The 14,331-nt window shown below is 43.7% G+C and overlaps 1 protein-coding gene across 2 annotated transcripts; it reads left to right on the top strand.

Annotated features, from left to right (window-relative positions):
• Positions 1-200: 200 nt before the first annotated feature.
• Positions 201-14,260, top strand: LOC139564738 (integrin alpha-IIb-like). Of its 2 annotated transcripts, XM_071384504.1 has the most exons (31): positions 201-620; positions 2,021-2,151; positions 2,323-2,420; positions 2,808-2,979; positions 3,297-3,346; positions 3,549-3,594; positions 4,504-4,623; positions 4,949-4,993; positions 5,298-5,341; positions 5,428-5,493; positions 5,660-5,712; positions 5,886-5,961; positions 6,113-6,248; positions 6,567-6,755; positions 7,726-7,771; positions 7,906-8,013; positions 8,570-8,625; positions 8,713-8,864; positions 9,232-9,342; positions 9,488-9,555; positions 9,813-9,960; positions 10,237-10,329; positions 10,885-10,964; positions 11,244-11,324; positions 11,873-11,978; positions 12,213-12,365; positions 12,548-12,646; positions 12,913-13,029; positions 13,232-13,333; positions 13,512-13,634; positions 13,894-14,260. In XM_071384504.1, the coding sequence occupies exons 1-31, from the start codon at positions 448-450 to the stop codon at positions 14,017-14,019; spliced, it is 3,168 nt and encodes a 1,055-aa protein (XP_071240605.1). In that variant the 5' UTR covers positions 201-447; the 3' UTR covers positions 14,020-14,260. The 2 variants fall into 2 exon arrangements, with proteins under 2 accessions (XP_071240605.1, XP_071240606.1); XM_071384505.1 differs by lacking the exon at positions 11,244-11,324.
• The last annotated feature ends 71 nt before the right edge of the window (positions 14,261-14,331 follow it).

Below are 14,331 nucleotides of genomic sequence, written 5' to 3'. Positions count from 1 at the left end.
ATTTATGTACTATGAGCGACATTGTTTACAAGTTAATATAACTCTTTAAATGTATGTGCTCATGTGTGTGACAGCTGCAGTTTTGTCCTGACAGACTCACATATCTTCACTTCATTGTGCAAAATACTCTCTGTAAAGTCCTATATACAGGAAGCAGTTAGTTACACTCCACTCACTGCAATGCAATGAGAGCCGCAAATACGTGTCGCTTAGCGAGAAAAAAATCCTTCAACTCACATCAACAACTCTGCACTATCTATGACAGCCCTCTCGACATTACTGTGCAAGTTCCCTGCCTTGCGGAAAACAAACGAAGATGATAAGGATCACTCACATAGGAAGAACACATTTGGCAAGACATTTGGATGACAGTTTCACTTGCAGTGAGGGTACTTTCCTTTAGGTTAGGGAGTTGACGGAGCTAGAGAAGCGTTATAGCTGAAAAATATGGAGGAACACCGCATTCATACATCAATACAAATGATGGGTCTCCTGCTATTTGCTCTCCCACATTACTCTGACACCTTAAATCTAAACCTGGTTAACTTCACTGAGTTCTCTGGCCCTGAGGGAAGCTTCTTTGGCTTCTCTGCAGATTTCTATCAGTTTAGCAACAAAACGTAAGTATTGCAATATACTATTTGGTAAGTTTTGGCTTTGCATCATTCAGTAGGCGTTCGTTTTTATGGTATCTGTTAAACTACACTGTATATATAAAAGTAAGTAAAAATGTGTGGATTCGGCTAATTCAGCCACACCCATTGCTGACAGGTGTATACAATTGAGCACACAGCCATGCAATCTCCCTAGACAAACATTCGTAGCAAAATGGCCTTACTGAAGAGCTCAGTGACTTTCAACGTGACACTGTCATAGGAGGCCACCTTTCCAACAAGTCAGTTTGTCAAACTTCCGCCCTCCTAGAGCTGCCCCGGTCAACTGTAAGTGCTGTTATTGTGAAGTGGAAACGTCTAGGAGCACAAAGTGCTAGTGCTAGGCCACACAAGCTCACAAAACGGGACTGTTGAGTGCTGAAGCGCGTGGTGCGTAAAAATGGTCTGTCCGCGGTTGCAACACTCACTACAGAGTTCCAAACTGCCTCTGGAAGCAACATCAGCACAATAACTGTTTGTCGGGAGCTTCATGAAATGGGTTTCCATGGCTGAGCAGCCGCACACAAGCCTAAGATCACCATGAGGAATGCCAAGCGTCGGCTGAAGCGGTGTAAAGCTTGCCGCCATTGGACTCTGGAGCAGTGGAAATGCGTTTTCTGGAGTGATGAATCACTTTTCACCATCTGGCAGTCCATCAGACGAATCTGTGTTTGGCGGATGCCAGGAGAACGCTACCTGCCCCAATGCATTGTGCCAATTGTAAAGTTTGGTGGAGGAGGAATAATGGTCTGGGGCTGTTTTTCATGGTTGGGGCTAGGACCCTTAGTTCCAGTGAAGGGAAATCTTAACGCTACAGCATACAATGACATTCTAGATGATTCTGTGCTTACAACTTTGTGGCAACAGTTTGTGGAAGGCCCTTTCCTGTTTCAGCATGACAATGCCCCATTGACAAAGCGAGGTCCATACAGAAATGGTTTTATCGAGATCGGTGTTGAAGAACTCTCCTGCACAGAGCCCTGACCTCAACCCCATCAAACACCTTTGGGATGAATTGGAACGCCGACTGCGAGCCAAGCCTAATCGCCCAACATCAGTGCCCAATCTCACTAATGTTCTCGTAGCTGAATGGAAGAAAGTCCCTGCAGCAATGTTCCAGGATCTAGTGGAAAGCCTTCCCAGAAGAGTGGAGGCTGTTATAGCAGCACAGGGGAGAACAACTCCATAATAATGCCCATGATTTTGGAATGAGATGTTTGACGAGCAGGTGTCCTGATGTAGTGTATATGCTGGTATTACTCTTATATTAAATTGGGCAAGGTATGTGGAGTTTGAATGGCTTTTCATCAGATGCTTGTCTGAAATCCAAAAGAGGTTATTTTAACCCTAGTATTTTCTGTCCCCAGCATCAGTGTTGTGGTTGGGGCCCCCAGAGCCAACACCAGTCAGCCAGGAGTCACTGAGGCGGGGGCTGTGTATCTCTGTCCCTGGGCACAGACAGGAAGGGCCTGTACTACCATGACCTTTGACACAAAAGGTAATCCTTTAAGTATCAAAAGTCCTATTCATGCATTTCTTTTTTTTTTTAATTGATGCTGTGAACATATTAGCATACTGTAGATCAGTAAGTAAGTAAAGTAGGTATTTATTTATTCTGGGCTCAATTAAAAAACAGGTTGACAAACTGAGCTGTCTGATGTAAATACAGGTGATGAGGTTTATCCTCACCAGAACTTAGTGATAAGGTCTTCAAAGTCCCACCAGTGGTTTGGCGCTACTGTGCGATCCTCTGGAAACTACATTGTGGTGAGTTTTTCCAGCCATTGTAGCACATTACTCTTCGCACTGTCTCCGACTCTTTGAATTCTCATAAACCAGTCATTCATTGTGCTGAGTCTGAAGGCCGCTGTATACAGTCACCATGCAGTATAGAATGTATCAGATATCGATCCTCGAAATCTTTTACACAACCCCTCTCCCTCCCTTCGTTTATTTTCTTTCCTCTCGCACTGTCATTCTCCTTCTAACATTCTGTTTCTCCCAACCAATCAATGTTCTGGTCCTTCTTAATTTACTTTCTTTCCCCTGCTGTCATTCTCTACATCACTTGTTTTACCCTTCTCTTTATCTCTATATCACTTTCCTTCTCCCCCTCTTTCTCTTTCTCTCTCTCCCTCCATCCCCCTGCGCCAGGCCTGTGCCCCCCTGTTCCACTGGAACGTGGTAGACGTGGGTGAACGTGATGAGGCCCAGAACACTCCAGTGGGGAACTGCCTAGTGTTGAACACACTGACAGGGGAAACGGTCAACTTCTCCCCCTGCAGAGACGTCATGACTGAGAAGGTTTACAAAGCCCGGAAGTACAGTAAGAGATATTAGTCATGCCAGTAGTACCTGTACAGTACAGTAACAGGTTCCTCTGTTGTCCACTCAAAACTCAAAGGCTGCGGTTATGCATGCAGCCCAATTCTGAACAGAATTGGGCTGCCTGTGTAAACGCAGCCAAACAAGCATCGAGTCAGAACTGTGGTGGTAAATGAGGATTATTGTCCCTGCTATGCCACAGAACTACTAGTGTATTCCTTCTTAAAACAGCAGTTGACTTCATGTTCACAAGTTTGCCTGCTGTTTTTTTTTTCTACTCTGTGTGTTTTCATCTTTGATCCTAATCTTGATTCTCAGATAACGACAGACGGTACTGTGAAGTGGGATTTAGCTCCGACATAACAAAGGTGCCCGCGCTCCAAACATTTCTCATCAAACTTCATCTTTTTGATTCATATAAGGTTATATATTACACAGTAATGTAGCAGATTAGATCAGTAATGGTTAGATCCACATAGTTTGTGATACTATAAGGTAGTAATTACACCAACAGTGTTATGATACCATCTATAACAATGATTTGATTGGTTTCTTGCTGTTCTATTCTAGGAGGGAAGGCTCCTTATTGGTGCCCCTGGAGGCTACTACTTTCAAGGTAACATGTGCCATCTGGTGTTTCGTAGTGTGTAAAAAAAATTATTAGCCTGGTTAAACTAGATTGCCTACCACACTGATGTAAAACTGCTAGGACATAAAATTGATGGGGCATAACATTTGCTGCTGGGTCATTGGAGCTGGATGCCACACTTGCTGAGGTTGCTGGGGAATGGGGGTCGGTTGCTTCTGCTGCTGGAGCTGGAGCTATGACCAAAAATGGGGTGGACAAACAGTAAAATACAAGAAATATAAAATGTCACCATCTATGGTTCTTAGGCTGGTGGCTTCCATAATTATGGTGGCTTCCATTATTGCATTCATCAACACTCCTAGGATAAATGTGTACATTAATAGCCCTGTTGTTAGGATGTCTCCGGGAAGGTTGATGATGACTGAGCATGATGAATTATCAAATTACTAGTCTCGTAAATAATGTCAAACATTGTTAATGTGCGAGGCAACCTGTCTGCTTTAGTTTACTAATATTACCGTGGAATATTATGAAATAAATATGTATAAATATGTGTAAACATTAGTAAAGTGTCTTCTCCAAATGCTGTTTGTGTCACGCCCTGACCGTAGAGATCTTTTTATTCTCCATGTTTGGTTGGTCAGGGTGTGACTCGGGTGGGAAACTCTATGTTCTTTATTTCTATGTTTTGGCCGGGTATGGTTCTCAATCAGGGACAGCTGTCTATCGTTGTCTCTGATTGCGAATCATACTTAGGCAGCCTGTTTTGCCACCTTAGTTTTGTGGGATGTTGCTTTTTGTTAGCTCTGTGAAGCCTACAGAATGTGACGTTCGTTATTCTTTCGTTGTTTTGTTTGGTGTTCTGAGTAAATAAAGAATCATCCACTTCTTCCCGACGAGTGTTACAGTTTGCGGTGCTTAACCTTTCTGTTGCAGGTCAGATCATCAGTGCAGGACTGCCTGACATTGTCAACAGTGCCAAGAGCCAGAATGCCAAACCTTATGTGGCTGGACAAACCCATTCCCCTGAGACTGGTGGATACAATCATTACCATGGTAAGAGAGTTACACGCAAGACTTGTGGTCTAAAGCAATGGTTTTCAAGCCTCTTCTCAGAGACGCCCAGATGTTTCACAATTTTGTTGTAGCCCTGAGCTAGCAAACCAAATTCACCTAATCAAGGGCTTGATGATTGAGCTAGCAAACCAAATGCACCTAATCAAGGGCTTGATGATTAGTTGACAAGTTGAATCAGGTGTGCTACCCCGAGAAGAGGTTTGAGAACCACTGGCCTAAAATATTCTGTCCAATGATATTCAGCAACTTTATCATTAGTTCAATAAACCAGAAAGGTTGATGCATTACACTGGTTCACCAACAGGGTATTCTGTGGCCGCTGGCGAGTTTACTGGAGACTCAATACCAGGTGAGAAAGTTTCCGTCAAGTGTCCACACAACCAGATAATTACTAACCTGGTCCCAGTTTGTACTATCATTCCAACTCATTGTCATGCCAAACATTTGTTCATGTTTGCCATGATGAGGAATGGAATGTTAGCACATTGGGCCACAGAGTGGTGCCCAGGCTAGGAAATTACACTGGTAGTAACTGGTAGAGATAGTGACAGCTGTACAAGATGCAAAAGGTTGAAACATTTCTTAATACTTAATGAATTAAGTCTGTTTTATTGTGTTTAAAATCCAGTACAAGTGTGTATTTTCTGTTTCAGATTATGTGGTTGGAGTGCCTAATGACCGCAACACAGCAGGCTCAGTAAGGGCTCCCGATGGTGTTATGATCATTTACTTTTCATGTTAATTTATAAGAGAGTGATCTAAGCTAATGTTTTTTTTATCCAGGTCAAAATCTATAATGGAAATACACTTGACTTTTTGAGAGTGAAACACACATTCTTAGGCTCTCAGGTGAGACTATACTTACATAATCATATTTTATTTGTATTTACTTGTTTACAGGAGAGTGACAAAGTGATCACTATGTGACATGTCTATGCAGATAGGGCGTTGTGTTGATATCTGAGTCATGAGCAACGTAGTCCACTCAAAACCACATGCAACTTTCATCTTGCAGGTGGCCTCTTACTTTGGCCACAGCGTTGCAGTGACTGATATCAACAATGATGGGTATGTCAGAACTCTCTTACTTACTTTTTTTAGTCCATCATCATTGAAGCATTAAACATGAATTAACCATCTGATAACATCTAAGCCACTGGTCACCGGTTTGCTGTCTCGAGGAACCATGGAAAAGAAATCAAATGTCCAGCCATTCTTGCTTTGTCCTCTGTTTACTACAGACGAGATGACATCCTAATCGGGGCGCCCCTCTTCTTGGAGCGTGTGTCGGGCCAGCAGTTGCAGGAGGTGGGCCAGGTGAGTGAGAACCTGATGAGCCCTGGGTGGTCGAAATGTTATCAAATAAATCTATGTTCATAGTGTGCAGTCTCCATTCACCTTTAATTAACAATTGTTTTTATACCCAGCACTTGCTCCGAGATAATGGATGTGTGTAATCCTTTCCCAGGTGAGTGTGTACCTGCAGAGAGGGCGCTCCACCTTCCACTCCAAGCCAGACCAGAAGCTGACAGGTTCCCAGGTGTACGGACGCTTTGGCAGCACCATCGCCCCCCTCAGTGACCTGGACAATGACGGTTTTAATGGTGAAGCTCTGATATACAGTCATTTGACTTATAATATATATATCTTCCCTTCAAATATAGTAACTGCCTCAGGGGCAGCAGAATCAGTATTTTCTCTAACTTAAACAAGGAATGATATTAAATGTGAAAATATCCTCTGCAAAACACTTTAATCTCCTTTCTGAAACCATTTTTGATTTCATGATTCCCTCTTGAAATGCTCCATTTTCTAATGGTGGGGAATGCTTTTGTTATAGCAGTGTTTCAATGCACTCTGTCCATGGATTACTCATCACTGGAAAGCGTTTCTGTCTCTCTCGCTCTCCCCCTCTCTCTCAGATGTTGCTGTGGGAGCCCCATCCTCAGGCATTGAAGGGAGGGTTTTCATCTACATGGGGACAAGCGATGGACTGTCTCCCCAGTATACCCAGGTCATTGAGAGTCCCTTCCGGTCCCTAGGTCCCTCTCCAGCACAGTTTGGCTTCACCCTGAGAGGAGCCACTGACATTGATTCAAATGGCTACCCAGGTTAGTCTGAAAACAAACTCTTCGGAAACTGTGGGCTTGCTTACCTTGATTTAGAATAGATGTGGATTTGATTATATTTGGGTTATACATGTGTTTTGACTTGAATAATTGATTCTAGCCCAAAATCGTGAAATAATAATCTCATCAAGATTTCAGAAGTTATGGAACAACAAACCTTACTCCGCCAACCATTCCCAACAATGTCCCTACCTCTCTTGTCAAGCCACAGTGTCAATCCTGCCAAGACCACTTGGAGATGTCAAACTGTAAGATCACTTGGAGGTCACTCTGTTCCCTTACGTCTCCACTATCAGCCTCTGGCGCAGTTCAACAACAGCAGCAGCAAACATTTCTGTTGTCCTTTTCTTTGTAGCTGACTACTACCCAAGGACATATTGCCACTACTTAACAAAGTCCTTGTTCCTTTCAGTCCCAGTAAAAACGTCCCCTGGAGGCAAAAGCAAAGTTTCTTGGACACACGAGCGAGAAACAGAAAGGCCACTCATCCAGTGGAGGGGCCGACATTTGTCGGGGGAGAGAACTAAATGGAGATACATTTGGTGTCTCTTGGAGACTAGTGAGCTACTCAACACAGCAATGCTTTTTGATGTGCAACACCTCTGGCTTTTAAAGATACTCCCCAGTGAGCCCGCGACAGTTCAACTCTTTGAGACAAACTGGTCACTGTGAAAACGACTTCTTTTTTTTCCAGCTGACCTCTTTCCTTAAATAGTTTTGTTTCCTACTTTGAGTTTCTTAGGAGTCACTGTGATATGAAAGCAGAGGTCCTGGCTGTTACCAAAGGGCGATCAATCCCATGGACTATTTGTTGGTACCCTTTCATGAGAAAGTGCTATCGATAATGTCACTTTTTCCCCAAAGCTGTTTCATGACCCTATATTTCTTATGTTTCAAGACTAGAAAAAGAAGAGCTTGCAACTTGTTACTATCAATCTTTGTTGCCTCACAGATCTAATTGTTGGTGCATGGGGAGTCAATAAGATTGCTGTGTACAGGTACAGTAGTGTGAGAGAAACAGTTTATTTGTTACTTTAAAATAACTTGAGAAATGTTATCTGTAGAAGTTTAACATTTTGCATTCACAATGTACCCAGAATGTCTATTCTCTGTCTGTGTGGGGTGGTACCAGGGCTCAAGCCGTGGTGATGGCAAAGACCCAACTCTCCCTCTACCCTGACTTCCTGAACCCAGATGTGAAGGAGTGTGAGCGCACCACCACCAACGAGCCTGTGGCCTGGTAAAGATTATTCTCATACCAGAGTATCATACCGCAGTGTAGGCATTAACCATAGCCTCGAAGTTGTTTGGTGCTGCGTTAATTATGATGTATATTTTATATTTTATTTTTTTCGAGGGGTGGGGTGGTGCCCTTCACTACAGACACTATCGGTTCGCTAATACAGCACTATTAAAGGTCCAGTGCAATACTTTTTTATCAATGTTATTTTTTATTCTGATTTTACAGGGGGTGCTGCAGCACCCTCAGCACCGCTACTTCCCGTGGCTATGTCATTAACCCAACTCACTGCTGCAGGAATGTTATATGTATTTTTGGCCAACTGGGAAGAACATTTCTGATGGACAAATGTTGGTGGGCACGGCAAGAATGCACGTATTGGCACTATGTAGAATTCCTGTAGTGTCCTAGGTGCCTAACATGTTATCGAGACGTGTGACATGCCTGGACAGTTCCTGGTTGTGTTAGACTGACCTTTCCCGTGGTGTTGTGTGAATTTGTTATTGTAAATTCAGAATGACATTATGACTGATGCGGTCTGTCTCTCTCCTTACAGCTTCACAGTCATGATGTGCATTAGTGTGTCTGGCCACAGCATTCCAGAGGAGATAGGTAGGAGATGCATACTGAAGTCATTTATTCCTGAGGAAACATACATATATTCTCCTTGTTCAAGATACTCTTAATCCACTCTTGTAGTTCTAGATGCAGAGCTTCAGCTGGACAAGATGAAACAGCCAATGGCCAGGAGGACCCTGTTGCTGCACACAAATCTGCCCCAAGAGTATTTCCAGCTAACCATTCAGAGAGATGTGGGAGTGGTCTGCAGGAACCAAACCGCTTACCTAAGGGTGGGTTGCTCGTGCCAATTTAGCCAATTTATAGGCCTGTATTTTATATTACAATGGTCAGAGCTCAAAACCTGAAATAAAACCATAATGGTGCAGCAGTGTTCTTATCAGGCTGATGCTCCCAAGTGGCCATTCAATTGACGTGACACTACAACAGGCTCCAATCACAATACAATTAGTAACCTCACAAAAATGTTGTGAACACTGCCATTGTCAGTGGTAACAGGAAAAACCTGAAAGGGGAGTAGATTGATATTGTCTTAACACTACGTGATCCACTAAACTGCAGTAGATCTTTACTGAATTTAAAATTGAATCGAGGGTAAATTGCATCGATGTCAGTACTGCATCGTGTCTCTCTTTCCAGCATGAGTCAGAGTTCAAGGACAAGCTGAGCCCCATCTTCATCTCCCTGAACTACAGCCTGTCCAACTCCCAGGAGACCATGCTGCATGGCCAGAGAGCTGTGGTCGCACAGGTGACATCACACATTACATTCCTAATGTATTAATACATTTTAGTTTGCAAAGGAATAACATGTTATAAGTGGTAATTACATAGTTGCAACCTATGAATTAGCAAATGTGTTTGTTTCTTTGGGTATACAAATGTGTGTTGTGCAGACCAGGATCATTCTGGACTGCGGAGAGGACAATGTCTGTGTCCCTGACCTGAGGCTGACTTCTGAAGCGTGAGTGTCAAACTCCCCTGAGTTCCACATCACTCAGTAGTGTCATCTGTTTTCTTGGTCACTCTACATTTTCAAGACATTGGCCAAGTGAGATCTCATGGGATCAGTGTGAGGGAAAATAGGCTTACATTTGACTTTTTATTTGTACTACGAACCATGCAGGTAACTGAATATCAGGGAAATGATTGTCTAGTCAGAGCATTTTATTCCGGTCTACTATACAGCCCTTTACGCCTCTACCTTTGACCCATCCTCAGAGGTACTGGCCGTCTTCTGATAGGGGATGACCACCCTGCTCTGCTGGTCATCACAGCGGAGAACCGAGGAGAGGGGGCCTACGAGACCGAGCTGGAGATACGCCCACCTGCCAACACACACTACCAGAGTATGGTGACTGACAGAGAGGTGACTGTCACTCTCCTGCTCATAATAAAAGGGAATTGTTAACAGAGTGACATCAACTGTCCCACGCATGTGACCTGCAGGAAAAACTATGAGCCCAGAGTTTTGCTGGTCATGTTACGTGGTCAGCATTACCTACTGGCCCTATGTAAAACACACTGTCTGAGTCTGAAATGGCACCCTATTCCCTATACACAGTAGTGCACTACTTTTGACAAGAGCCTCACGGGCCCTGGTCAAAAATAGTGTGCTATATAATGAGTTTTCCAACTCTCCCAGGGCTTCAGCAGGTTGATCTGCGCTCAGAAGAAGGAGAACCAGACGGTGGTGGTGATCTGTGAGCTGGGAAACCCTATGAAGCAGGGCCAGAAGGTAACCACCATGTCATTAAATATAGTGAAAGTAAAAACCCTTGCACGAGCCAGAACAGCTCATTGGAGCAGGAGCCTATCTCCTGTTTCTGTAGCGTGAGGCAGCTTGATGGACAGGACACTAATCTATCATAGAGCCTTAACCCCAATCTCCTTAATGCTGTCTGAGTGCCAAGCAGAGACCCATCGGATCCAATTATTACAGTCTGTAGTATAACTTGGCCGGGGATCGAACTCCCAGCCTTCCAAACTCTGTCCGGACACTGAGTTGGCATAGAGTTGCACATAGAATAATAGTAATTCAATAGGATTAACCATAGCTAGTGCAAGGGGAGGGGTAGGTGTGAATGTGTCACCCAGACATGTCACTGTGTGCTCTGGGTTCCTGTGAATGTGGGTTCCTGTGAATGTGTGAAAGCATCAAGGAGGCTTCCGGCCATTCTGGGTCTTTACTGTCAACGGACATGGATGACATGTGACTATGTGTTTGCAGTAGCGCTGTTATCCTGTCGGTCTGAATGATACTGTACAGTATGTTTTTCTCTGTCTGTCGTAGCTCCAGGCCGGTCTGTTCTTCAGCGTGGGGAACCTGGAGAAGGTGGAGAGCCACGTGTCATTCACATTACAGATCAAAAGGTTGAGAACAACACTTTCGTCCCATCTTGTGATTTTAATGCCCTCGATGCTACCAAGGCATTGTTTTTGTGTTTTTAATACAACATTTTAATGGGGAAATCAACACAACGTAAGGCACGTTTGGAGTCTCTGAGATACATATAGTTGACATGCTTGTTAATCCAAGTTGTCTGTATTTTAGACTTTCAAGGTGTCAGCTGAAGGTTCATGGCTTTTCTAATGACACATAGGGAAATGTTCAACCTTCGTTCAGCTTCTTCCTTCCTTTATAATCTCTAGCAAGAACAGCCAGAATCCTGACAGTAATGTGGCCCATCTGAGGATCGATGTCAGCGCTGAAGCAGCTCTGGAGATGCGGGGGTGGGTGGGCCTTCCTTATTGTCCTCCAATTATCATCAGAGCCATAAACTGTGCTGTTTTGTTCTACCATGGAAATGAGCAGTCCTCCCGTGACACACTTTCTGTGTGACAGAGCTGCCTTGCCAGACGATAGGTTTGTACTGTCTTGCGCTGTCTTGCCAACACTTATATGGTTGTTGTCATGCATGGCAGTGCAGACAGTAGATCTGGCATCCAACAGATTGCCTAAACTGATCTTAGTGGGATATAGGGATCAGACTGCTTCAGGATGCTTAATTTGCACCTCTTACTCATATAGTTAAGTAGTCCTGGTGATAATTAGTAACTACATGTCCGGGGAAAGCCAATAACTACAAGGACAAGAGGAAACCATGCTGTTACTGTACCGTAATACGCTCGCATTAGGACAACATCGTCCAATGGCAAACATCACTAATCCCTTTTGGATACTAGATATTCAGTCTGCCACTAGTCTGGTAGGACCAGGCTAATGTTCTCAGTGTAGTCCTCAGCATTTGGTCCACCCTTGTAGCCTGTTTTCTGGACAGGGGCTCCTCTCCACCTGAGTGTGTCTTGCCCATTGCCAAGTGGGAACAGAAGGAGCAGCCTGACGACCTGGACGAGGTTGGCCCGCTAGTGGAACACGTCTATGAGGTAACCTTATATGGTTCACTCAGTGGTTCACTCAGAAAAGAAACAAAGCGTTTAAGACATTTGTCTCTGAGGTTGGTGCAGTTCTAGGCCAAAATGCATAACATCTATTTGAAGAGTCCATAAGGCCGTTATAGAGTATGTTTGCATACATTATTTCATATTTATACAAAGACAATGAGATACAAGTTAGTGAGTGAAATCTGAAAGCATGTGTTTTTGTGTTGAAACACTCAGTTGAGAAACCTGGGTCCGAGCACAGTCAACGCCAGGGTGGTAGTAGAGTTCCCCACCCATCACCATGGAGACTTACTGCTCTATGCGTTCGCTAACGCCTCCGAGGATTTCCTCATCTGCCACACTGAGTCCCCTGACATCGACCCATATCAGGTGAGAGAGGTAGCCATGGTGTGGCCCTGCAGTGTGCCAGACAGCAAATCTTTCTGTAACGGAAAAAACATGTTTTTCCATTCATTATGTTTTATTTAAAGGGAAAGCAAAAAATATATTTTCTATTATTCTTTTGATGTTTTGGTTATATGAAACTGGAGTATAGTCTTTTGTTTTGGCAGTTGGTTAAGACCGGGAATGCTACTGTTGGTACAGTGTACAAGGTTAAACAGAATGAGGTGGAACGACTGGAGCCTCAGCGCAAAGAGACCGTTCACGTGGTAAACAAGTGTCGCTTCCTGCGATTAACATAATGACGTGCATCAGTGTACAATCAAACTGTCTTGTCTTTACTTGATGCTGTACAGTAGGCTAGTTCCACTTTACTGTAATTTCAGAGATAACTTGCAATATTCTATATATGCCACAAGAGGGGGTTGTACAACAAAATATTGCATCTCTCAGGTGGATGGGGACATTCCATTGATGTGTCATGGGGGGAAAAACGTTGACACTTCGGTGTGGTCCTATCTCGATTTCTCCACAGAATTGCACAAGTGGAGATACCTGTCTGAGGTTTGTGTGTGAGGCCAAAGGTCTGGAAAGAGGCTGGAGCGCTGTGGTGAAGGTGATGTCCCGACTCTGGGTACAAACCTTCCTGGAGGTGAGAGAGAGGCTAATACGGGAGCCTATAGCATATCACAGTGACATATTTTCCACACAATCTATCACTAGCTACAATCATAGGCAGAAAGGAAAAGCGCTCCAAGACAGCTCTGCATCAAATTGAGATAGCATTTTGTAGGATCTTACTACTTTGATATTATTCCGTAATGATTATGAAACCCTCATTCTGTTTCCCCTAGAGGCCTTATGAGAATTATGTCCTCCACTCTATAGCACGCTATGCGGTTATAGATATGCCCTCTAAGATCCAGCCTGAAGAGCTGCCAAGTGGACAGGCTGAGGTAAAAAAAATGAACCAACGTTTCCCCTTTCTACTTCTGCTGGTGTGTAGATAACATTTATTTACTATTGACGTAAATTACTTGAGGCATATACACACGACCATATCTCTCAAAGCAACCATTTCTTCAGTAGTCATTGGACAAATTTAATTGGAGCCAGTTGACCATGTGTGTGTAGACCCAGACCAGTGTGGCGTGGAGGGCTCCTGATGGAGAGAAGGAAGTGCCGGTGTGGTGGATCGTTGTGGCTGTGCTCTCTGGCCTATTCCTCCTCGCTCTGCTAGCTCTGATCTTCTGGAAGGTAATGTACTGACATAGTTCAAACAGCAGGTGGCGCAAGATTGGGCCCCATAACTGGGGAGCATTTAGATGGCGCTACTCAGCTATCACTTAAGTATTGATCGCTCAGTCTTTTTGAATTCTATGTTTTTCTCAAACCTGTAACTATTGGTTCGAATGGAGACAAAAAAGGGGGGGACATAAAGGAGAATGACACACAAAGGAAACCTGAATCAGAAAATAATATGTGTAAATGTAAATGTTTCGTGTTTATGCTTCAGGTGGGGTTCTTTAATCGCAACCGTCCCCCGTGTGATGATGATGATGACAATGCAGAGCAGCTGGCTGGGGCTGGACAGCCTGAATACGCTGAGATGCCCCCAAACACAGAGGACAAGCAAGAATAAACAACTACTGTATCACCCTGGTGTTTTATGTATTTATTTGTTTTGACAGACGCCCACCCATTTTATGAGTTTTAAACTGTTTCACATGGTTTGTAAATGTTGCAATTGGCTTCTTGTTCTACTCCCTATAACTGCACACTTTCTGAAGATGCACCATTTAAAAAATAACATGTTTTTTAAAGGGTATCTTGTAGCTATTCTATTTTGTATTAAAATAAACATATCATCTTTACCATCTTGATTTAACACTCTGTGTCCTTTTGAAGCCAAACTGGCCTTCCAGAGGGGATATCCTTGTTAGTGTGATGGCAT

The sequence above is a fragment of the Salvelinus alpinus genome, chromosome 36 (assembly GCF_045679555.1).
Source record: "Salvelinus alpinus chromosome 36, SLU_Salpinus.1, whole genome shotgun sequence".
Classification (NCBI taxonomy): domain Eukaryota; kingdom Metazoa; phylum Chordata; class Actinopteri; order Salmoniformes; family Salmonidae; genus Salvelinus; species Salvelinus alpinus.
This window is presented reverse-complemented; position numbering and strand designations above follow the sequence as displayed.